The sequence below is a fragment of the Megalopta genalis genome, chromosome 3 (genome assembly GCF_051020955.1).
Source record: "Megalopta genalis isolate 19385.01 chromosome 3, iyMegGena1_principal, whole genome shotgun sequence".
Taxonomy (NCBI): Eukaryota; Metazoa; Arthropoda; class Insecta; order Hymenoptera; family Halictidae; genus Megalopta; species Megalopta genalis.
In genome coordinates, this window is record NC_135015.1 from 8,743,564 (window position 1) to 8,770,352 (window position 26,789).

General features: G+C 37.3%; 1 protein-coding gene across 7 annotated transcripts; it reads right to left on the reverse strand.

Moving 5' to 3' along the window:
* Positions 1-1,980: 1,980 nt before the first annotated feature.
* Kdm5 (Lysine demethylase 5) lies at positions 1,981-26,345 on the reverse strand. 7 transcript variants are annotated; one of them, XR_013032904.1, is made up of 19 exons: positions 25,835-26,344; positions 22,971-23,187; positions 22,728-22,888; positions 22,290-22,649; positions 21,937-22,215; positions 21,362-21,854; positions 21,153-21,280; positions 20,879-21,073; positions 19,352-19,812; positions 19,014-19,275; positions 18,122-18,944; positions 17,838-18,046; positions 17,537-17,761; positions 17,212-17,296; positions 16,730-17,130; positions 16,375-16,495; positions 16,157-16,299; positions 3,390-3,795; positions 1,981-3,289 (listed from the first exon to the last, which is right to left on the reverse strand). XR_013032904.1 is itself a non-coding variant. In XM_076519855.1 (19 exons), exons 1-19 carry the CDS (start codon positions 26,063-26,065, stop codon positions 3,211-3,213), a joined length of 5,187 nt encoding a protein of 1,728 aa, XP_076375970.1. In that variant the 5' UTR covers positions 26,066-26,345; the 3' UTR covers positions 1,981-3,210. The 7 variants fall into 7 exon arrangements, 5 of the variants coding, with proteins under 5 accessions (XP_076375970.1, XP_076375969.1, XP_076375972.1 ...); XM_076519855.1 differs by having other exon boundaries at positions 3,446-3,795; positions 17,248-17,296; positions 25,835-26,345; XM_076519854.1 differs by having other exon boundaries at positions 3,446-3,795; positions 25,835-26,345.
* Positions 26,346-26,789: the final 444 nt, after the last annotated feature.

Below are 26,789 nucleotides of genomic sequence, written 5' to 3' on the forward strand. Positions count from 1 at the left end.
ATTCTATTCCCATTTTGATCGAGTGTCCTCTGAAAAAGTGAAATGAAGCTATTCCTTATGTTTGGCTCATGAAAGTCATAGGAAGCTTCTCAACAAAATCTATTTGAACTTTAGGAAAGATGCTGTTGATGAATTGTAGCAAAGCTACTAACAAGCACAAGACAAGATAAACAGATAAAACGGAAAGGAGAATATTCGTTAAACTAAAGAAGAAAATCCGTCTGATTAAAATGAAGGTAAACGGATTGATCTTTAATCAATTCAAAATAGAAATGAATTTTTTTAACGTTCATCTAAGGAAGAAAATTATAATGTAAAATGTTTATATGTGAAATACATTTCCATAATGCAGGTTCAGATAATTCAAGTTCCGCTTCAAATACCATATTGATCTCAGTATTCGATGCAGCACTACAGTTGGTGAGATTGATGTGGAAAAAGCGGGAGCTGGAAGTCAATTTTTCGTAGTTTCACTTTAAAGTTTGTCCCTCCGGGCTCGACACCATGATGAATATTATTCCCGTGACCTGATTTCTTTCTTTTTCTCTCTGTCACCTGAAATATTTTCCGCCGTGAAACCTGTCCTACACAAACGGAAGGATCTAGTAATCCGGCTCACCGAACCTCTCGTTGTGAGCCACATAAACGGGAAATTCGTGTCTCCTCCAGCCTTCGTGTCCCGTCGCTCTTTATTGACATTCTATCTCTCCCGCCGGCCACACCAACACGCTTCCACGGGCATCGACCCCTTTTAAATAATGTTACATCACGGGAGACGAGCCACGGATCGACTTGTCAGAACTCCTTGGCTTCTAGAAGGGTTTTCCCGGCACCTCGTTCCATCCGCCCAGAAAGTTCGTGGTTTATGTATTCCGATATAACGCGGAACGAGTGCTCCTACTCCGTAAATTATTCACTGCACAAAGAAATATTTCGAACAAATGGTATCAACGCGTGATGCAACAATTCCTTGTTTATTTCTTCTTTATCGAGGTATCAATTATTAGCTTTTTAAAGTCGACGTACAATATTTTTTCTTCAATTTCTATGTGCTATTTAAAATTACATTTTGTCGCGATATCAATAAAATGAGGTTCATTGCAGATAGGCCCGAGGACGAATGGGTGATCGTGTTTGCAAATATTCTTCATGGTAGACGGTAACATGATATTGTCAACATATGACAGCCATCTAGTCCAATAAACGCTGTACGTTTATTAGAATACATAGCTGCTATCTTATGTTGACAATTTTGACAAACAGCTAACATTGTACAAACATGATTCGTCTTTGCTTCGTCCACTGTGTGTTAACTAAGCTGTTCGCAAACGAAGCTTATATTGTTGATGTCTCAGAAAAAAATTAATCATAAATACCATACTTTTTGTATAGGTTTTAATATTTTATCGAAATTTAGGAAAAAATATAGTGTATCTAATTTGGTAGTTTATCTAAAAATGGCATTCTAATCTCGATAAAAAAAATATTGTAAAATACGAATTTTTTTATAGCTTATTTAAATTACGAAAAAATGGACTTTCTCATTTGATTTAACTTATTTCTTAGATCCACTTATTCTTACATTGGGCCTAATAAATGTTCCTCCGTTTTTTAAGTTATATAGAATTATAAAACTGTAAATTTACAAGATTACAGCAGAAGTACCTCGGAAGAAGGAAAGTTTTCTTCGAAACTATGAGCACTAAATGTAGCTATCCAATGTACATTATTGTACGAATCGTGAAACATCGTCAATAGGATAAAAGAAAAAGATAGTAACTGCAAATTATTAGTTTCTTGCTCAAAATCGTATAGAAGAAAAATGTTGTAAATTTTCTTGAGAGCCTCTTTATCAAACCGAAACGTTAACTACGTTTATAATAAAATTTCGGGGCTCAAAAAAGTCGGGTTGTTAGGAGAGGAGTAATTCTCTAACCATAGGGCGGATTCGATGGGTTATAATTAACAAGATAAGCATAATTAAGCAATTTTACGATAAAAAACCAGCCAAAAAGGCCTGGTCACTTTATTAATTTAAAAACAACGGATCGCGTACGCCTTGCAGGACGCTTAGCCGCGCCTAAACGTATAAAAGAAAATTAGAATCTGATTTTCCGAAGGTTGTGGCTCTTCTCGCAGAAACGCATTAATGAATAACGCAAAAAAACGAACGGAAATGGTTTATAAAACGCAACGCAAAACGTAGGAACGCTCTACAATATATACAGATTGCACGCGGGTGCGAGAAACAGGCAGAAAAATACCCGGAAAAATAATACACGCGAAACAGACAGGCGAAGCACGTGAATGATTCATATATGCGACGAGCATATATGAGGGCTGAGCTATAACAGAGTATGCAATGGGAACAAATTACATGACGCGAGTAAGGAATACGCAGCGCTAAAAGCGTATTGTACAAAAAGCAAGCGAGCATGAGACTCGCTTGACGGACAAGATTGAACTTGCGCGAAAATCAAGCGGAAGCGACGTCGAATCAAATTCAATGAATCGAGATCTCGCCAGTGAGTGGAGTCTGAGAGTGTAATTTCCACGAGTCTTGTAAGTGAGTAAATGACGACATTTAAGACGAAGACTGTATTGTTTCAAGGAAATCTAATCGACTGTGAAACCCGCGCGAACGATTGACGAAACATCAAAGATTGTTCCCCCGAAAGAAACTACTCGCGCGTTCAGCAAAGCTGTTTACAGTTGTCGAAATGACGAGCACGCCGTATTGTCCGCCTACGCGGCGGGAAGAAGCTGTCATCTCTTAGAAATCTTGTAAACAAGACACTTCTGAGGGGTCTCACAGTTTTATTACGACGAGTTCTTGAAACATGTGGAGTTCGTAAAGCAGAGCTGCGCCGTTCTTGTATGTGCTTATCAAGAATCGTGAGACCCTTCCGAATTACGTCTACTCGCCAGACTCGTGGAAACTCGACTGGCTCGCAGCAGCAGATCGCTGTCGCGTTACGCGGCGTACGCATATTCCAGAATTAGGGAGAGGACAGCGCTCCCTCAGCCCTTCAGGGCTATTTCGCACTTCCACGTTCGCAAACGATCGTCCTCGTCGTTCGTTACCGTGAACTTTCCCGAATCACTACGCACACGTAAACGGTTCCACTGCTCGCTGAGCTGGGTGGCTTCCCTTCTAATACACCCCCGGCCGCGCGCGAAGATGCGTAACAATTTCTTGGCGGAGACGGATCAGAAGGCGGTGAGCGATGCGAAGGCGCATCTGGCTCTCAGCGTGCCTTTATCGCCAACGCGTGGTTTGCTGATTGAACTTGAACAAACAAAATGAAGATAGAACATGTCGCTACGCTCGCGATTGTGTGACACGAACGCGGAAGACAGGGTCGAACAATGGAAAGCCGACCACTTACCGTACTGTAGATGGAATAGAGTGCGAGGACTGTCAACACCCTCGCCTCCTACTTACTCGGCTTTCTGCCTAGCATACGCAGTTGGGCCGTGGGAAACCAGCTTGCCCTTGCGATCGAATCGAAGGGTGTACCGGCCCATCGGCGTGGGATGGCGATAACGCCGTCGCCGCCGTATGGCTGCCATCGGCACCCATATATCCCGGCCCGCGACTTGCGCCAGCACCCTGTCTGGGTTTTGAGAGAGGCCCATGGTTGTTTTCGAAGAAGGCTGCTCAGGACCGGATGGTCCTTCGCGTTCATCCGGTGTCCCCCGTGCATCGTAGACGGGTATCACCGCTTCTGTTGGTTCGACGTCTGGCTCCATGGTCGGCCACGAAGCTTCGACTTGGTTGAACCATGATGGATCCTGCAATCAAATGAACGAAGTTGAAAGTGCTCGGGTTTTTACTCCGTGAGAGGGCAAATCGGCAGGGTTGTCCTACATACGGACGTGTGGAATATGCGGTGGGTTACTTCAACCTTCCAGACGGAAGGGTGGCTGCGTAACCAAGCTAGCATGGCCTTGCTGACAAAGCAGCAGGTAACGCGAGTTACCAGATTGCGGAGAGAAGATCGGACGTGCAGCAACAAGTTTGTTAACACATTAAAGGCGGAGGATCTTGACGAAAGTATGCTAGGTAACGCGGCGACCGCCCCGCCTCGTTTTTCGTCCTAGAGCGGGCGATATTTTGTGTAATCATAAAAAATTTAGACTTAAAAAAGTTTATTTAAACTCTTAAAACTAAAAGAAATATTAAAAAAGAACTGAACACTAATTACAAAAAATGTTTTAAAGTACATATTTATGAGAAGTCGAGATAAATCGTAGTACTACGACTCCCGCCTTTAATGTGTTAATAAGACTGCACTTGATAATTCTAAGGCCGGAATGGACAACGTTTTCAAAAGTGCCACGCGCAATTTAGCCGTTAACACGTTCCGTGCCGAGCTTTTTTTACTCGAATCTTCACACTTTGATATTTTACTAAAACTTGATGTATTACGTGCAATTATTAATTCTCGTACACATAACAACGTAACAAAAACTTATCAACGCCCATTCTTGCAGTGGAAATTGATTCTTCGGTTCTAAATTTCTTGTAAACAATTTGTTCAGTTCACTAAGTAAACATGCAAGCGTGTACCATCGATGGTACACGTGGCACGGAACGTGTTAATAGTCTGCCCGCGGTGGTTCCGTCGGACGCAGGAAAGAGAGAAATTGATCCACCGCGAGATCCGGAATTTACTGAGCTCCTGCATGCCGGAACAGGACCTGTTTCAAATAGCAAGCTTTCCGAGATATTATCGTCCCAATCTTGCTTTAAAAGCCATTGAGCTTGCACGAGTACCTTTGCCCGGATAACGAGAGGGCTCAACCAGTCCGAAGGATCATAGATCCTGGCTATCAAGAATAACAGTTGCCGTTTTGTCAGGGTTATATGTTGGAGAAGTGGTCCTGCATATACAACAGACTGTTCAGAGAAGCGCCGTTATTTGATAATGCGGAAACGTTACAAAACTAGACAAATTTTCGCTGCTCGATACGGTGGGCGAAGGGCAGAAAAATGTTCCAAGGCCGCGTGTTCCGATATAAAATCTGAACACTGCGATTGGGGTTGTGAATTTCGCTGAAACTTACATGCTAATCGATTCAAGGGGGCCAAAGCGATGCTGTAAGAATCGCCCAGGCTGGACTCAGGTCCGTAATCTTGAAGGATAGTCGAACGACAAATCAACCTTCCGGACCACGCGGGTAAAGACTAGTAAAATGTGTTTCGCACGCCCTTTTTTCGAGCGTCAGGAAAGAGCACGTCTGGATATCTTCCGCTTCCAAGAAGCGGCAGATTGATAAATCTACTACCTCTAAAATACAAGTATTTACGGAGACACTTTTTGAAATACACGTGCGAGTCAGCAAGGAACCTGTAAGGAGATAACCGAAGGCCGCAAATTAGACTGCAAGGTCTGAGGTTGGTAACAACCTTAGCCCCGATCGCATGATCTGGCCGAATGCATCGACGCCTAGAAGAAGATCGGTCTTCCTAGAAGAACCCAGATCGGGATCGGCTAACGTGAAACCGCCGACGGCCTTGAGGCGTAACTTTTGAGCTGTAAGGGTTCCTAACTTCTGCCCACCTTGTATCGTCGCGTTTACCTTGCGACAAGTTAAATGAAGAGAGCTCGTTACGAAGGAGAATCCGGAACCTTGATCTATCAAGGCCTTTACGACGATGAAAGAACCATCCTTCGACGAGGACTATAGCTAGCAGCACCTACGCGTTATTACAGCCCACGACTGGACGTTCTGCGACGAATTTGTAGGAACGTCGGGCGAAAATGGAGATGCAAGTCAACTGCTCACTTTCTTCGGAGCGGGCAGCGCCTTTAACTTCTTGGACAAGGAATTCGCTTAGCGAATAATGTCGCTGCTTGCAGAAGTATTGGTTGCTGCAAGCGCGATGAGAATGCTGCGGGGAGGGGCAGTTCAAACAAAGCTGTTTCTCCTTAGCGAAATCCTAATGGGCGCGAGGTGCCAAGGATTGACGCATGAAAACAGCATATGATGCTGCTTGCACAGCGAACACGACCCAAATTGTTTCAGCCACGACTCAACCGAGTTGTGTGATCGGACCTTTGATTTTGATAGCGTGGTCATAAGCAGCCTTTAGTTGATGAAGGCGATCCCGAAGGATCGGGAAGTCTTTTCACTCGCCCAAAAAGTTCTCCCAGTCGCCACTGATATTGAAATCGAACCGCTTCGTGGCCAGGTAGACGACCAAAGGGTCCCACTGGTCCACTGAGCAGCCCAATTTCTTCAGAGCGGCTAAGGATTGGAGCTCAGCCTTTCCCTTTTTGGGCGATTGAAGTTTCTCCCGCGATATGGCTGGTAAATCCGTTAGTCGGTCTAGCGGTACCGTCACGAGAACTCGAAAATTGTAATATTCTCGCTCCAAGGAGTCCTAGGCTATCTCGAAATTTTCAGCTGAAATCTCGAGGTGCGCTATATGATCCTTCGCCTCACCCGTTAAGAAAGCGTCGAAATACTGCATTTCCTGGGACAGTGATAAGCGCGGCATTCTTCATCGCGAAACAAAATGCGTCGGAGAAATGAGGCCAGTTTTTGAAATCCCTATCAAATGTGGGCAAATTCAACCTCGGGGGCTGTACCACTAACGCCGGAAACTGCTGGTCTTCGAAGAGACCATGCAGTGACATAAACGTGGCTGGTGCTTCGGTTTTATTAAAGCGCACTAATGCTTTTCTTGACAAATCAAGGGTCACGTAATACTCCTCCATGCCAGTCCCCATTTGATCGCCCTCGAAATACGAAAAATTGGTCCACTCAATCGCAAGCATAGCGACAGAAATTATGTCATCTGGCTCGAGGATCTGATCTCACAAGCGCTGGAGTGCTTGGGTGAAGTTCGAAGGGTGAAAGATGTGCTCGTCCTTCTTCTTAATGTTTTTGAGAAAATTGACGAACGCGGACAATCCCGAGGATTGCGTCACCATCCAGGCTGGGATCTGATCACCTTCCCGAGCAGATGACATAATTCCGAATTAACTACAATAGAGACTCTCTTATCCGAAGGTTTGTTTTTATAACATCTTGATACCAAAACATTCTATTATCTAAAATTTTTATTCAGATTCTCTACTAGGCGACAATGTATCTAAAGAATAAAACGATTAGATAATGGAACGTTTGAATAGTAGAATATTGTAAAAATAAATGTTCGGGTAAGGGAGCCTCTACGTACCTCAAGAGGAAAAGTCCGGTGTAGGAGTTAAATTTGATAAGGTGAATTAATTCGTATTACAGAAATGCCGAAGAATTTCAAGGACTGTTAATGTTTAATGTGACAAATTGTGATCCTGCAACGGTCCTACCTGACAAAAACAGGCGCGATTATAATACGATTATAATTTATTATTATTAATGTATTATTATCCAAAATACAAACGATAGAATTCAAGATTACAGTAAATTCTCTCCAATTGTAAATTGGAGCTTGTAAACAAAAATGGACTATTTGGGAAGAGGAGATACAATTATTTTCCTAGTCTCGCGGTTCATTTTTATAATAGCCGAATGTCAACAACTATAAAAACGAAATACAAGGTTGGAATAATCATATCTCCTCGTCCCAAAATGTGGGGCGGCATGTAGTGCGGCGCGGTGAAGATGTAAAGAGTAAAGATTGTCCTGTATGTGCAAACAGAAAAATTAGGGGCGGAACACGCAAAATTAATTATTTTCGCGGCACATGTTCTCGAAAAACAGGCCTTCATGTTGAAGACTGCTTTGAAAGATGAACACACGATGAACTATAAAATATAACTTTTACAGAAAATAAAAACATATTGTGTTACATATATCTAAAGTTTAAAAAAGGAATTAATAAATCTTGTTTTTCCTTCTTAATCTTGCATATTATGTACTAGTGTTTGTTCAACGAAAATGAATTCCGATCAGCATGACACCTATGCATAAACTTAATACGACCGCAAAGGGTTAAAATAAGAACGAACCGCGTAGGCCTACGACGCTTGGGATGCGCCCAAACGTACAAAAGGAAATTAGAATCTGATTTGCCGAAGGTCGCGGTCTTTCTCGCAGAAACGCAATAATGAATAACGCAAAGAAATGAACGGAATTAGTTTTAAAAACGCAACGCAAAACGTAGAAACGCTCTACAATATGTACAGATAGTACGCGGATGCGGCAAAACAAGCAGAAAAACGCCCGGAAAAATAATACACGCGAAACGATATAGGTCGGAGCTACCGACAGACTATGCAACGCGAACGAGAATTGCACGACGCGAGTAACGAATACGCAACGGGAAGCGTATTGTCCAAAAAGCAAGCGAGTATGAGACGGAAGCGGAAGCGACGACAAATCGAGATCTCGCCAGTGAGTCGAGCCTGCGAGTGTAATTTCCACGAGCCTAGAAAGCGAATAAACGACGATTCTTGAGACGGGGAATGTATTGTTTCAAGGCGGAAACGCGACTGACACGGCCTAGGCAATTCAATCGACTGTGAAGCCCACGCGATTAAATGCAGAGATCGATGTCGAACAATTCTCATTATTGCACCCCGGGAATATCAAGGTTCGTTTTCTCAAAAGAAATTGCTCGCGCATTCAGCAAAGCTGCTTACAGTTGTCAAAATGACGAGCACGCCGATCGGTGACAATTGCGTCGGTATTAGGACGTATCGTTCGCCTGGGCATGCGGTTACACCGACGTTTACACAATTGATTAAATACGCCTTTTATGTATCCTACGCGGCGGGAAGAAGCTGTCAGCCCTTAGAAATCTTGCAAACAAGATACTTCTAAGAAGGCTCACAGTTCTATTACGACGACGAAGCCTCGAAACTTGTGAAGTCCGAGAAGCGGAGCTCCAACTTTCCATGTGCTTACCAAGAGTCGAGAGACTCTTTCGAGTTACATCTACTCGCTAGACTCTTGGAAACTCGACTGGCGATGCGATCTGCTGCCGCGAGCAGATCGCTGTCGCGTTACGCGGCGTACGCGCATTCCCGAATAGAGCGAGGGCAACGCTCCCCCGGCCCTTAGGAGCTACATGTACTCACTCATACGTTCGCAAACGATCGTTCTCTCTAAGAGAGAACGCGTTACCGAACTTTCCAGAGTCACTACGCATTTAGAGGTAAGCGGGTGCTCGAGATTTTGGGTTAAAATCGGGTCAGGTATTTTCTTCGGGTTCAGGTCGGGTCCCGAATCTTTTGGGTACCCGAAATCCGAAAAGCGGATTAGGCAGTGTTTAAAAATTCAGAAATATATTATTTATTATATATTATATTTATTGTTTATCCGAGGCAGACGATACACAATCGGGAAAAACTAATGAAACGTCTAAATATGCCTTCACGATCCAATTTTGAAATTTTGAGTAGCCGAAAGTTTCGGGTCCCGACCCGACCCGATCAATGGCAAACCCGATTCTAGGCTCAGGTACCCGAAATTTCGGATAGCCGCGCACCTCTATTGCGAACACATGCACGGCTCCACCCCGCCCGCTGGACTAAGAAGAGGCTTCGCTTCTAACACAGGTGAACGTTGAAAAAATAGTACATATTTTCACAGTACTGAATGTACATGTACATACACATATACATTGAATATATTTCATCGGAAAATCAAAGTGATATAATCTTACAAATAAAGACTACGTCAACGCTACTTAGCCGTTAAGTTACATTTACTGTTCATAAATATTCATCTGCCTACAATGATTCGCATGTGAAGGAAACTAAACTATAGCCGAGCCGTCGTATAGTAAAATAATTAGTTCACGCGATGCGACGATAATGACGGAAGGTATCCTCGTTAATAAACGAACCACGAGGGCTGGTTCAGAGAAAAGGAGCGAATGAACGAGAATGTATGAGTACGAAATCTTCGATAGTGTTCCTCTTATAGACTACACGAATTTTTGGTGAATTTTCAAAGACCTTTCTGCGAGGCAAGCTTCGTAATAACTAAAATTAGATTGAATTTCTTACAAATGTTTCTCTGTTCGAACCTTTCCAAGGCTCGCGCAGAAAGAAGAAGAAAGTAAAGCTCAAGAAGATCGTTAGTATTATTAACAAGATTGTGTTAAAAGTTTAAGTAACTCTTTTCAACTAAATCGAAACATAAGAAAAGAAAACAGATTCACTTCCTCATAAGTACAGTGAAGGACATAAATGTTAATGGGATCAAAATTTAATTATATAAACAATTACGTTTCCTAGATTATTTAATTATATTCAAATATGTATATTGTACTTTCACTTCTATTATACTTTACTACTATACCAGTAATACATATTTGAATTTAATCAGTTCTTCTTTAATTAACGATAAGTTATAGCATGGAATTAAGCAATTGATTGGAAATATTTCTTCAAATTACAAGTTAGGTTCTTGTGAAATCATGGCAATTGAAATTCGCCTAAATAACTCTACATACAAAAATAATTTCATGTACTCATTGTGCGAACAGTTTTGTCCACCACTGTAGTCACTGTACAAGATTAGACCAACGTAAGTTCAACGTGATTATTTTAAAAACACAAAATTTATGAAATTCTATGTTGACAAGAATACCTAATTTTTTAAGAAAAAAAAACAATTATAATTAACCGATTTATATCTGTATCACAAAAGAGGAGTTCCAAACGAAATCCTTATTAAATTAAAAGAAGAAAGACAATTACCGACAACTTTTTCTTTAAACCTTTTTCTTCTACCGATGAAACTAAAAATGAAAAACATATTTAAAAAGATAGCAATAGCTACGGTAATAACGTAAAGCTTTGCTACACAAAAAGTCATTGACCTCGAATCACAATATTCAATCTACAAAACAACAGGTTTTGGTCAAAATCTATAATACTTTTTCTTTATGTTATATACTATGCGTTCAGATCCGGTGAAGCGTTTAATCAGTTCTAAGTGCGTGGTCACATGAAACATTACGTTGCACAGAACAAAAAGAAAATTAACCCTCCATGACATTTTGTAAAATTGGCAACATATATACATGTACAGCAACATGTTCCATGTTCATCATGTAATTTTTAAAGTTAGAGACGAAAAAGATAGTTTTTTATCATATCTTTTGACAATATTTGATCTTCTCAAATTGAAAAAAAATGTCAAGTTATAGAAGGTTAATACTATTTTGTGCCTGTCATAAAGAAGTCTAACGCAATGAATGAACATCGTACGATGATTACAAGTATACTGCAAATGTACCGAAAAGATGTTTATTATATCTACAGAAGGCTATAGAAAGATACGAAGAAAATGAACTCTTTTCTTGCCTGCATTAGGGTGACTATTCATTTTCGTTAGTATCTTTCGATATTCCTCAAGTGCATAAAATCCGCAGTCGAATAGTCAGTGTAATATCTCGAAAACGCGTGCTGGCACTTGCCTTCGTATCATCTGAACAAATAACTGATGCTCAATATGGTACACTAAAGAGTGCCCCTGTTGTAGTATACGTGTGTGAGGTAATAAACTAAATGTAGTCTTCACAAGATTTTATTTGATTCCTATGATAGCAATATCCTAGCAATAAAATAACACTCCTCTATCAAAATCTAAAAATTTAACCTTGACAATCAAAAAATTAAAATTGTGGAATAATATATGTAAAATCCATAGAAGTTCGAAAGTTTATCATTTAGAGCAGCAATCTCCTTTTGAAACTAGTTCTTATACTTTTAGAAATGCTGAAGGCAGTTCAATGTATACAAATCCCAGCTGTGTCAAGACCACAAGAAGAACTTTTGTTTAGTTTACTACCTCACAGCATCGGCGCTTTCAAAAATACAGAAATGCTTCAGAAGATTGTACAGAAAACTAATGAAGCTGAAATTAAATCTAAAGACAATATTCGGATAGCATACTTAATAAACTTTACAACACCTTTGACTCTCAATAATTACATTATTAAGCTTGGCAAATATTTCTCGAACCTTTTGCAGCATTTCTGTAGAATTAACGTGTCTATCCGTCCTACGAATATCAAGAGTTGTGAATCGATTACGCCGTTTCGATCTTCCTGAAGTTATGTTATCCACAATGTATTTTTAATGATAGTGTGCCTCATGGATTTCACTTTTCTCATATCCTCTTCTTAGTTTCTTTTTTTGACATTTTACAAATCGCTTAATTAGAAAATAATTCTAAGTACCTTGTATAAAATACACGTAACCAATAGATATATATCTATATGTATATATACATATATGTAAACACTCTTCTCGTTGTGAAAATGAAACAAACAAAATTCCTAACTGGCCTAACCGAACGCTGCGGAAACACTATCGTTAGAAATTCACTGTGTTCCCGCGTATATTCTAGCCGAACGGTCGCAGAGATCGTCGGGCCATCATGCATCTGTACAAAAATATATGTGTATAAAACACATAATGTCTCGCCGATTCTGACACGCAGCCCGTTTTAACCGTGATCGTACGTATCCGCCAAAGATTTTTTATAACAGTTCTAGGACATCTTTCCATGGCCCTTATTATTAGTATAAGCCTAGACAAAGTAGAAGTAATATAAATGTAAGTAGTGCATTTTTACAGGGAGGCAGTAATATGAATGTAAGTTATAAACACAACTGGAACCATTGAAAGTAGTATTAAATTTAGTCTAGTGGATCATAATGTCAAGTCAGAGGCTGCAAACAGAATAAAACTGCAAAAGAAATCAGAGGACAGGAGATTACGTTCCCAATGGATGTAATGATAATATGTTGGGTAATTTTTTGATAGATACATAGTACAATGCGAAATACACTGGTCCATTATTCATACATCCCTGTACGCAAAAAATGATTTCTATTATGTCTTTTTTGGAGTACAGACTCTATCACTGAAACATGAATAGTGAATAGAATTAAATTTTAATTCCTGGAAGGACAATGTCCTCAATTACGCTGAAAAGACTGATGAATTTCAAATCATTTGATAAATCATCATTTTGTTAAATTTTAATAATGCAAAACATTTTGTAATATGATCTTTCAAATTGAAAACATTTAAAGAAAGTACGATTTCATTCGTAATCGACGAAGTAAATTGATCTAGTCTCAACTCCCGTTCAAGAAGATTAATTTATAAAAATATTAATTTACATAAACTTCCAGAGTTTCTCAACATATAATACAAATGTATAGCACGGTTGCAATTGTTCGATGGGCATACTATCAGTAATTTCCAGGCTGTACGTTTTCGATAAAACGATCGTTAAAAACGCACTGCGCATCGTGTCACACTAACATGCATTCATAAAGCTAAGTTGCGTGGAAACTAAATGTACGACATATTTCAGTTTCTCATTAACAATTATACAAAGTTTCCCGCATTGCCCACTTCCTTCGCTGATCGATCTAGGATAAAATTATCATATTTTCTATTCATTTTTTATACACAATGCACCTCACATAAATGTGCAAAGAATCTACATGGGTAGACAGAGACACGCACATAACACATTTGCACCGGATGATAAAACAAATCACGTTTTTTAGTTTATTATAAAAAAAGAGAACTCAGTTCAATCAATCACATTAAAACATAACTAGGAGTTCTATTTATCAACTACTCCATATGAAGCATAGTTTTGTACCAGAGTCAACATCGAGTTACACGAGTTTTAATTATCTCACATTAATTACAGCAATGTAAATTTTCTTTGCCATTTAACTTTTCTAAATATCGCTTTACAAGAGTATGAGATCCATAATTCATAATGCTTTACGACACATTTATAAAATTTGTTTATTACGGAATATACTTTAATCATTAGCATTAAGTATCTTTGTAACTCTCCTTCTTCCTCTTCTTCTTCCTTTTCCATATTTCATTATAGTTAGCGGTCTCATTAATACTTCAAGGTACAAAATAATGAGTTAGCCTTCGGTTAAAATTTCAACATGTAAAAGTGACCGGTCGCGCGAGGTAAAACGATACGATCGAATGTTATGAAATTGAGACAATTATAAAACATATGTTGAAATCATAAAATCACTTTTGGTAATACTCTCAAAGTACAATTTCTCTTAGGCCATTCGAGGAAATCCGAGCTTCGGTCACTCACTAATATCGTATAACAAACTCACGCGGCAAGAAATAAAAAAAAAGAAAAGGAACGAACAAGAAGAAAAGTAATTCGCGAGTTATGCGAAGTGTAAGTTGCATACTCTGGTTCAAAATCTGGATAAACATCCAATGAATCGCTCCCTCAAGAAGACAGACTTTAGTTTATGACATGTATCTGCGTGTCAATTCTTTTCCTTTATACAAACTGTTAACTTACATTTACCTATCTTTCAATCTAATTCATCTTATATATATTTATAATATCTATTATATATATTTATATATAATATATATAATCTTAATACACACATCTCTCAGTCTATCTGTACACGCTACATGACGCGAACGAACCTCTTTTTACTTCATTCAACGCCGTTACAATTAAAAACTGATACAAAAAACCGACGGAATATCTTCCTCGATATAGAAGTGTCTTTCACGAAGACTCTTTTCTTCGTTTTCTTACTTCTGCTATCGCCGTGAAGTTCCTTTTCTCCTTTATCCCTAATTGCCCGAGAACGAAACGTTAGATCGCACAATGTCTCCGGAATTATTTCACATCCTTCCATTCTTTAGTTTCCACAAGACATCACTGCTATCACGCCGCAGATCGTACCTTTTTTTACACACAACGTAATCGCGTAACCGTTAGTTTGTCGAGTGTCATTGATCTATATTTTTATCATCACTGTCATTGACAGCGAGAGACGAGAGAGAAAAAAATGATTCTACAACCACACACAAGACATATAAATCAAATTTCATCGAGATCCGCACAGAAAAAAATGTAGACTATCACGGTTCATCCGCAATATTAGTACATCTTGATTTTCTTAAGTGAACTTAAATAATTTGGACTTCGATGTATATGTACATGAACAAAGTTTGACTAAGATCGTTGTACATTAGGTATTCAAGAATAATAATAATGCATGACAATAATTTATCGCGAATGCAAACAATTGTATTTTTACTTGTTCAATAAATCTTTTTTTTTATTACAAAAAGGACAAACGTGTCTTATCTCAAAAATATTAAAACACAATCGCTATAAATATACGAGAGAAAGAAAGCGGAAAACTCCGTCGCTGTTCTGAACTGTGCCTCAAATAAAGAGTAGAAAAATATTCGTATGTCCGTGCTTATGAAAAAGAGATTATAATTTGATTGTGACAATGTAATACTTTCATTCCATCTCTAACGTTCGCTCGCGACAATAACCGCATGGCGCACGCGATCACCTGCGATAACCAATCGACTGTGGTAAAAGTGATAGGTAACATTGAATATCCGACTATTATTTCACAGTCGAAATTATTTGTAATCGATTAGCATTTTAGCCTTTATACGGAGCTAACAGGATTAAACAGGCTAGTAAGTCCTGACGAAGGATGTCGTCTCCTGAATATCCGCTTCGCTGTCTGTGCCTTGGTATCCCTGGGATTGAGAAAGTGAAAGAAGTGCATCCAGTCCTAACGATTCAGCTAGCGGATCTGGCGCTCTCGACTACAGTTTAAATAACACAAAAAAATGTTGCGCTAAAACTATAACGTACTATGCTACTTTGCAAATAAAATGTAGTTATTTAAGGGGACATTCTAATTTAGAAATTTTGTTTTCAATTTCGATTCTTTGAGAATACAAGTTCAAAAATGTATTCCTAAAAATTATAACAATTTTAAACGTGAATAGCATACCCTGCAAAATATTTCAAGACCAATTGATGCAAAACGTGCTGTGTACCTCCACTATACTTGCTACAGTTAGCACCTCATTTGAGTCAAAACATATTTTCGTTTTAATTTTACAACCTGTGAAAGATTAAGAAAAATGTTTTATAGTTCCATGGTTAAAGAATCCCAAAGCAGACCAAAGTATCGAGCTCTAGACCAGGATACCCCCTTAATATATGAGATAAAAAAATACAAACGATTATAGACTACACTCTACTATAAACAAGGAAATAAGCATAACAAGATGATAAAGCTGACAATGATATGACTTTTCATAAGAAAAATAAGCGTAAACGGAGTTACGCTAAAATTAACAACAATAGCATGTTATTGAGCCTATTTATACAAACGTACCGTTGAGTTTTGTTCTGCTTCCTTGCAGTTACTACATATGTAATCGTCCTCCTCAGCAATTTCCGTACGATCCAATCCGACACAGTGCATGTGAAACCAGCCTTCGCAACCTCCATCGCACTGCACCCAATCAACTTCCCTTCCTACCATCCAAATCAAAGTATACTATAAGAGGAATCATTGTAGTAAAATATTTCTATAGAAGAAAGTATACTTACCACTTGGTCGTAAACAATTGACCGCGGCACAATCGTCTTCTTCGTCTGAAGTGTCTTGTTTAGTCTTTTTTCGATTACCACCTCTCTTCTTTGGAACATCGTCGCCTTCTTTGCGTTTCATCTGGAATATACATTCAACTGAAATCGAACTAGCCGATGTTCAACATGCTGTGCTTATAACACTGATTTTAAATTTAATGTCTCGAATTGAAACTTAATTGCAATAGTAAATAAAAATCCGACAGGTCAACATGATTGGGTAACGTTTATTTGCAATAAACGATACCAATGTCTATCGAATAAAATCTTGTGTAGGTTTCAATTCGAGGCAAATTACATTTTCAAATTCAAATACCTTTCGAGGTCCGCGCTTTATTGGTAACGGAGAGCTAGCAGATTTTTTTTCTTTCTGTAGTCCCTTTCGTTTTGCTAAATTTTTTTCTTCCATCTTTTGTCGTCCAAGTTTTTTCAGTAGCTCAAATTCTTCGGACTTCCTCTTTCTTCCTCGCTTTCTTATATCTTTTGAATCCTGGTTTAGATGCGATTGTACCTCTTCATACGAGGCGTATTTGCGAACAGTGCTTGGACTGTTCGTATGACTTAATATGCGCCAGATGTGTTGCGTTTCATCAAGTGCAACTTCAAGCAAATCGCCTTCCATCATTAATTCCTCTAAACGTAGCCTCGCGGATTGTGAAAGCATAACTGCGGCTTCAGACGAGTCGCTCAACTGTGATTTACGCTGAACTTTAGAAACTAGAAGATAAACATAATTAATGGTAATGAATATTTAATTTGTATCGCGGCAATCTGTTTTTGTAGAAACAGAAATCTTACTATATGAATATGTGTGCTCATTACTACTGAACGTACTACAACTTGGTTCGTCGTCATCTATGGTGACCACATCGTCGTCATCGTCCTGAAACCATTATACAAACATAAATTAATAACAAAACATTTGTAAAAAACTTAAAAGTCGATATGATGTATTGACTAGACTACTGAAAAGATGCATTTTGCTCAATAAATTATGATATTATAAACATTTAATGAATTATCTAATATTAGAGCACAATAAAAAAGGTTCAACTTTGTTGATCAATGATAACTCTGAACCCTACGATAATTAACATATTAATTCGTATCTTTTAACACTTACCGCGGTGCTAAGTGCACTATCATCTGAGTGCACACCGCTAAGTGGAGCGATCGCCTGTACCCTCTGATGCAATTCAGGATTATTCGCTGCCTTTTTCAACTCGCTGCTAATAATCTTTTCCGTTTTTTCTCGTGCCGCCGCTTCTACTAATTTTTGTGATAATACCGACAATTTTGCCAATGCTGATGAAATTTCATCTGTGGCTAATGCTTGACGAGCTCGATCCTATCAAAAGTATACATATGTAAAATCGTCGTTTATAATGCACCATTAATATTAATTATTCATATGGAATGCTTACCTGCCAATTCATTGCACGTTCTGTAAGACATTGTAATGCTTCACCTTCCGGTAAACGAATTGCAATTTTCTGAAGACTAACTAACAGTGCCAGAATTGTTTCCAGTCGTGGTCGTCGCGATCGTAAACAGCAGGGACACAAAAATTTCAGTTCCTTAGACATTGGTAGCTTACCTTTGTACGATGTTTTCGGTAGGGGAACACAATTCGCTAAAACAGATAGTTATCATTATTTTACTTTTATACTGAATATAAAATCATAAATAAGCAACAAATTAGACTCACAGTGAAACCAATCTTTACAAAGCTCACATTGAAGCATGAGACCAAATCTAGGACGCCAACAAACGCAATATCTGGAATCTTCCATCTCGGTTTTCATTAAATTTCTCTCTCTCAAATTTCTCATTGCTTCCATTTCCCGCTGTTCCGCTAACTTAAATGCAGCTACGATAGTAGCCGAATCATTGGAATCATCTAATTTTGTATCACAGACGAAGACGGGTCCGATGCTCTCTTCACTTTTGCTCTTCTTAACTTTCAACGCTTGTGTGCCAACTCCGATACGCGGTGATAAAGCTTCCATTAAAGTGCAATGCGAGTTTTTCCTTAGGAATGTTCTCGCTGTCCTTTCTTTCCACGTTTTTGCTTGCGAAAGGGTAGACTCTAAAAGTGGCAGAGCATTCAGATGTAATGGAATACTTCGACCCTTCTTAATTAACTCATCCAATGTATCGTAATACGCAAAATTATCTCTCGCTTGTACTTCTTCCACCACTTTCGTCCATGCTTTTGCTCTGTTTAATGTATCTTGAAGAATATCTAAACTGGGCAAGTAAGCCTCCACCTCGTCAGCTTCACGAATAAATTCTTCCAAAGATGATATAGTTTGTCTGCTTTTTGTATGAAGATATAACTTCGCTTTCTCTTCCCACTTATCAATCGCATTCATCAATCCTTGTAATTCAGAAAGTGTAGTTTCTATACTTAAATGTGGAGGTATCGTCATACCTTTTTCAATTAATTTTGCTAAATCATCGCGATGCACAGATTTTGGATCTTCTTGTACAGACTTGACTTCTTCAAGCCATTGTGTCTGAGCCAATTTCTATGAGAAAGAGACATACAATTACATTACAGAAGAAAATAACTGTTAAATTAGATCTACTACACTTACTTGTTTTAAACGAGTAAGTTGAGGTAATTCAATACAAATAGAATCTCCAAAATCAATACATTTCTCCAACTGCTCTACATCGCAATTATCTTCCTTAGTTTCAAATTCTTCTGCCTCTTTTTGAAATTGTAACACTTGATCAAGTATAAATTTCACACCATCAGATTCCTTGAGTTCACAGCACAAATTCGATATTTCCTTGTAGAAAAGCGTCAGTTCTTCTACCGTTAATTTATATTTAGTTTCCACAGATTGTCTTGTCCTGTATAAAAAAATGTTTAAATAATTTCTCTTATACAATATATGTATTATACATAAAAGCTAAACAGTTATTATACCTGGTACGTTGTTTATTATTTAAAAGTTGCTGTGCAACACTTGCACATTTTTCAGCATCTTGCACAGCAGTTGTTAAAGCTGTCAATAGTTCACTTTCTGGAAACTTTTTGTTTTCTGCTTCGTTTAAGAGTTCTTTTAGCTCATTCAGCTCAATTTTATCACTCTTCTTGTCAGGATCCATTGCTTCTTTCACTTTTGTTACCCATGAGTCAAATGACTCAGCTTTTAATTTTAACTTTTGTAACATAATTGGTAGTTCGTCTAAAGTATATCGGTAACGTAATGTATGTTTTTCTGGTGGACAATCACAAAGATCCCTGAAGTGTCTCAGACAAACTAATTGTGAACTCTGGCAAGAACATGTAACCGCACTCAAGAAACAAGTTGTCTTGCACGTTTCGCACTGTCTTTCATCATCTGGTAAAAGTTCAAATGCTTCACGCTCTGCTTCCGTTACACCCTAAAAAAAGACATTTGTATCACAAAGGTCATTTATTTTGTTATTTAACATTCTCACATTTTAAAGGAATCGTAAAAACGGGACGAAACTAGGCACAAAACACATGTAGCCTTCTGCAGACAAACTAACTTTAAGAGACAAAAAGATTTTACAAATACACTAATCATTTAGGATGATGATTAATATTTTCCAATAAATTCGCGAACAAAACAATGAAATTCACTGAATTAGCAGAGAAAATGCAATGCCTGTTTAGCATCATGGTAAAGCTTTAAAAACATAACCTCTATTCACCAATAAAAGTTACATAATCAAGAACAGAGACACACCAAATAGACATCAGCTAGTCAAGGTCGTTAACTAAAGAATGATCGCACAAAAACTATTTTAACACCAACGAACACAAGCTAACCAAATATAACGAAATATAAGGAGGCATTAATGAGGAACATAACGTGGATGGCGGAGTACTACTGAAATGACCAATGGTTGGCAGTATCAGATGCACACACACGTCTTTTACCGCGTGTTCCCGCATGATTACGTATGTGTGCATTTGTCGACGTGTGAGTGCGATACTGTTTGAGTGTGAATCGGTGAGCGACAACTTCAGCACGTACTATACTGTTTGACCTAAATACATTGGTCTGTACATTTAGAAATACAACCCGTTCTGTGTATTTGACCCGTTTTGGAAGCAAGATTTAAATGATCAAAATACTGTGTATACTTTTTCCAACAAAATTAAACATTTACATAGAATTGTTTCAAAATGGAATATATAATAAGTTAACTGTATTTATTATAAATAAATTTTAACTGTTATAATGTAAATTTTGACATTCAGACTAAATTAGATTGAATATTTCACTCTGAAGAAGAACAACAATTTTGCTGTTCAGAGACAAAAGTTTAAATTACATTAAAACTCATTTCAGCAAAATAAATAAAACATCGCACATAAAATTGATATATTAATGTATTATTAATATTAAGCTTAATATTAGGAATCATAAAATTGCTAATATCTATTATTTTGAGTCTATATATAAAAATCACGACTTACCCATTCTAATAAATTCTTCCGAAGTTTCTTTTCATCATCCACCATTTGAAGCATATCGTGGTAAGTTGCAGTTGCAATTCCTATGTCCAAAGAATCTGGATCTAGTGACATTTTGCATACCAACTCATCATGAGAAAACACACAAAATCGTCTTAAATTTGAATAATGTGATATACATTCTCGTCCAATTTTTAGCTATTAAAAAAATAACAGAATTTATAAAGCAAATACATTATTGAAATTGGAGATAAAAATTCAAGATTATAAGCTATACCCAATCGGCAGGAGCAAAATTTACAGCTTCTGCAAAGTTATAACCTTGGTTGAAACCAGCATGGTACGCTCTAGGAAAGGTTACAACGAATTCACCTGCATGCTGATCAGTTCTGACTACTGGAACACCTATGACAGAGTGCAAACAATATTATTAATCAGTATCACTTAAGAGTATATCTGTAAGTTGAAATTTAACATATATATTACCTTCACTTGTTAAAATGTTAGGATTCATAATAGTGACCAATTGGTGGAGCAAATCTGGTTGGCTTTGAAATAGTTCTGGTGCAGCAGATTTCATTGAGTGTTCAAATCGTTCTGCTTGAGAACCTGGCACACCATACCATGTTTTTGGTTCTCCCCAATGTAGATAATTAATGGAATAACTCCAGTGATCTTCATTGTGCCAGCAAAATGTTGCAAAACACATGGCAACATACATCCATGGTACTTTCATTCCACTGATGTCAGCATTAATATGACCTAATACGCTTCCACGTAACACTGGTAAATTATTTAAATTCCATGGAGATTCAGCATATTCTTGGTCACAGGTAAATAAATTAACACTTGTTTTTGTTGGAAATCCAGATCCATGATCCATTGTATGCAAATCTGCTCCATATTCAACTGTTACATCTTCATCAATAGAAGAAACTATTCGCCAAAATTCTTTTTCTACTAAGGATGTCGGCACCATCTGGCAAAAAAAGATTATTTTTAATTTATGTAATTTAATTAGTTTTGTTAGATAATAAACAGAATATAATTAAGTAACATACATGTACAGGCATATTGAAATAATCACTCTTAAATTGATCAGCCATTTCTCCAAATTGTTGAAGTGTGTATTCTCTCTGTGCTTGCTCAAAACCAAATGCTTCCATTGGTTTAGAAACTTCTTCAGCAACACACTTTGGGCATCGCCAATCTCCCTTTGGTATTTCTGTTAATGGTGGCATCAGACAAAATGTATGATAACTGTCATCACATCCATCACATAAGAGCATGTTCTCTTCATTATCGCCTCTTCCGCAGTTGTGACAAATATATTTTGCCAACTATATAAAAACATATGTAGCATTGAAGAAAGTATGTTCATAAGAGGGTGGAACACGGCATAATATGTACTTACAGGATCAAATTCATAAGTAAGCTTAACACCTCTAGTTTTGTTTGATTTTTTTCCTTCTTTGGTATTAAATCCAGCCATTTTTGGACCGGGTCCATAAAATTGTAACTTTTTAAGTTCCTTACTGTTGTCATCACCATTTTTACTTTTGACTCCATCTTTACAATCATTGTCAGAATCATACTCCTCTTTGCAATCTTCTTGTTTAATACACACTTCTGGCTTTTCTTCCTGACCAATAAATCTCTTAGATCGACGTGAGAATTTTTCTGTTGGAGGTTTAATTTGTTGTCGTGATATAATTCCATGTGGTTTATAATCCCGATCTTTCTTTTCAGTTATATTAGAGTCTGGTTCAATTTTCTGTATGATTCAGTACATAGTAAGTAGATATTGTCATTAATTATAGTTAAAGCAATATTAAAGAAAATAATAACTTACAATATCTGATAAAGTTTTTCCTTGTTTAAAGACGTCAAATGGATATAAAATTCTTTCATAATGATTTTTTAATATACTGCCAACACTGCGACCAGATGGGTAACCTAATTTATTTGCAATTTTTGCCCATCTTCTTTCTTTTGTTACTGTTTCAATACCACCTGCAGAGCATGGTTGAGATGAATTAATTCCATTATATGAATTTTAATAATTGATTTTTACAGATAAATCATAGAGACAAACCTTCATCTGTAACTATTTTGTGTAAAGAATATAAATCAAGAGCTTTACGTTCAACAAGAGGGATTTTCAAAGACGACCCTTGAAGCTCCCAGAATTTTGCAATTTGGTCTAAGAAATTCAGTTTTATTCTAGTTTTTGCTTCCAATTCATTTAACCTTTGTATCCTTGGAACAAATTTGAATTTATCTACATCAACAGCAAATGGTGGCTGCCAATTCTGCAAACAACAAGTGTGAAATTTATAACAATAATTTTAACGAAACAACGTGAATGTTTTTATATAAAACGATTTTACAAAATTATTCTCTATCGTATTTATCGTTTAATTGGAGTACTGCGAAATTTATTTATCGTATATAAATGAAAAGAAATATTCATAGATAAATGCATATATATTTATACGGTATCAATTAGAGGTTTGTAGACCAATCAACTAGCTTCATAAAAAGATTACTTATATGTGCACTAAATATATAGCAAAAAAAAGCTATTACAAAACCGGAACAAATACCTGCCTAATATATCGAAAGTAGAAAAAATCGAATATTGTTATATTCCATTATTGATTAATTTATACAAAAATTCATTGTTAAAGGCAGTAATGTAAATATGTATATATGTATATATATGTATATACATATCTAAATAATCAATAGGTGCCTTCGTAGCTTCATCTCTATCGTGACGCAACAACCATTGCAAGATCAGTCTAATTCTTGAAGGACAATGATACTTTTAAATACAATTAAAAATGAATTTCTTTTGTTGGACATCTCCTTTAAACCTTTCATATTTAATTTCACGGGCAAAACATTCTAGATATCGTCGTCTGACAATGAATATTTCTATAAGGTACAAAGTCAGGGTGAAAATAAAACGGAGATTTTCTCCATACACGACGCCCATTTAATGTCGTGACCATAGTTATTTCCGTAATGGCGTCATCCCGTTACAAAATATGAATTTTCCCGAAGTCTCTTCAATCACTAATAAATAAATCGATGCAAGTTAAAGTAAATTGTGAAGTATAGGAAAAAGCGGATCAATTAGTCAAGCAACATTAATAGCAAGAACCTTGGCAAAAATCAATTTCATAGTTCTTAAAAGAAGACGATTCACGAGGCTGTCACTAACTTATTGAAACGCTGAAAAATGGTTTGATTATGACGGCATATTTTCCTACTTACATACTTTAAAAATATGTAATTTGAAAATATATTTTGCTGTAATTGTTTACGATAAATAATTGGGCTAAACAAATGTCTTTTACATAGTTATATCGTGAAGGTTTAATAATACATTTTTACAAGACGCAAATAGGATTACGAATTAGTTGCATGGCATGTTCCAACATACGCTTTATGCAACTTTTCCCAGATAATTTACATTATTTTCATTCTCACACGATAATGTAAAATATGATTAGTTCGAAGATAACACCAAATATAATGTAATCATGCCATTTCTAAACTGAAATTCATATCTTTTATTTAATACGCATTTACATGTCGTTGTTTACAGCACTCGTTTTTCCCTAAGAATATCATCAAAACAGCACTATTTTCTTTCGCTTAATTACTCTGTAAACTAAAATATCTATATTTCCTGAAAGTTTGTTCCAAAAGTATTTTTTTCACGTACATACATGTAAAATGGTGGTAAAAATCGTTACTGATTACGCTGCGATAGAACAAACAGCTATAAAATAGAAGTCACGATAAATAAATACGGAACAAAAAATTTCCCTATACATACGTAAAGGAAAATTTAATGCTACTGATTTTCGTTTCAGTCTATATAGTATTAACAGAGTCAACAAAGCTAAAGGTATTGTCACCTAAGAATAATATAAGAACGGCGAGGATTTCTATTTGCCGACGGAAAACCCGATAAAAGTTAATAAAACCTATTTATGCATAAAATGATAGGACTGTACATATATGTATGTGCTGTAAAACCAAACAGAACTTCTAGGAAACTTCAAACCATTCTCACATTTGCAGCAGTACGATATCATGATTGTTTCGAGAATCGTCAACTACTACGATTACTGATAACTTTTTCGAACTTCTTCTCTATGTACACTATCTGTACGGTTCCATATTTTAGAAATATTTCGAGACATTTCGCTAAGGTGACATTGTTTCGATTGTCTCGGCCATTTTACATAGCGTACCTTCTAGCTATAACGATATTTAATGTCGCAATAGTACGAGCACCAAAGTGCTTGATTCCTTATTTTTTCCATTTCCATGAATCCTATCTGCCTATGACACCCACTACTGTAACTTTCTGATCCGAACCAAAAATATAGTCGACATATTACAAATATCGATGCAACAGCTATCAGAATCTCATACAGGACAAATGTTACTTTTGAGAGACGAAACCGTCCTCTTTTCTTCCCTTTTTTTATCGTATTATCATTCGTCCCATGTCGCCGGGAATACTGTTCCTACTTTTACCACATCCTACGTTTGAATGCTAATGGCAAAAGGTCTTAAACTGATATCGCACAGGAAAGTATGGTGCCTTAATTTTACTTAACAATTAATTTTTGTTCTATTGTACGTATTACGTAGGAACTCGTTTATTTTGTGATGTCACGACTATGATGTCCGTACGGAAGCGTCACAGCACATAAACGAGGTCGGTGCATGCATATCTGCACACCTCGCAATCACAAAAACAGAAATTTATTCGATGGATGGCTAGGTCTGTTCAAAATGAGACAGCGATGAATAGAAGGATCAATGTATAGCGTCCTTCTCACGAGAACGAATAGGAAAGAGAAAGCAGGAACACGACGACGGAGAAAGAGAAGAACAAGATTTGATGTAATCGCGATGGAAGGATTTACTTACAGGCGGCGGTTTGATCTTACAAATGCCAGACTTCTCTGCGATCGGTCGGATTTTTGCGATGTAGCCAAGGGGATCGTGAAACTCCTCAATACTTGGTTCGAAGACCGGCGCCTCTGGCGGTATAATGAATTCGAAGTCCGAATCACCACGATCGCAAGCCATGTCTTGGGTACAATGATAAGTCCCGAAAAAATCTTCACAACCGAAGTTCGTGTCGAACCTCGATACCATGACTTGAATGCCCAACACAGCTTGGACGCGGATAGGTGGCCCACACGCACCTAACGCGGGTGAGGACCTCGCGCCAGCTCCAGCACCGTTACTCAGCTGCTGGACCCGAGATTTGATTTGGGAACGTGTCTCGGTAATCGATCATTACGAACTGCATTTGTATATTTGATAGAAAGCAGTTGACAATTAACGCAACAGACACGAAACACACGATGCACAACGTCCACGATATCACGCGGAGCCTCGCACACGAGCAACTGTCCCATTCCCTGATTCATACACCTTTTCTTCCTCACACCTACTTGAACGTATCTGTTGAACAAATACATAATGGCTCTCCCCTCCACTACCGTACAAGAGTTACTAGCAAAATTGCACAGACATACAATTTTTATCTAATGTCATCGTATTCTCTTATTTCGATATCAATGCCACGCACATATCATAAATTTAAAATACAATATTTTGAGATTACACGTAACTGTTTCAGTTTCTGATATTTTCATTTGTTAAAGCTTTTTCGGCTGTCACATTGACTATTACGTTGATTTCAAAAATGATAAAAACAGGAATATACTATTATGAATGTATATTCATAAAATCAGTATAAATAAATTGTATCTTAAAATGGATTTTTTAACATTTATATAATGTATTTCTTTACTTCTGTAACCAAAATACTTCATAGTAAATTATTATATTCTATGATATAGAGTAATAGTGG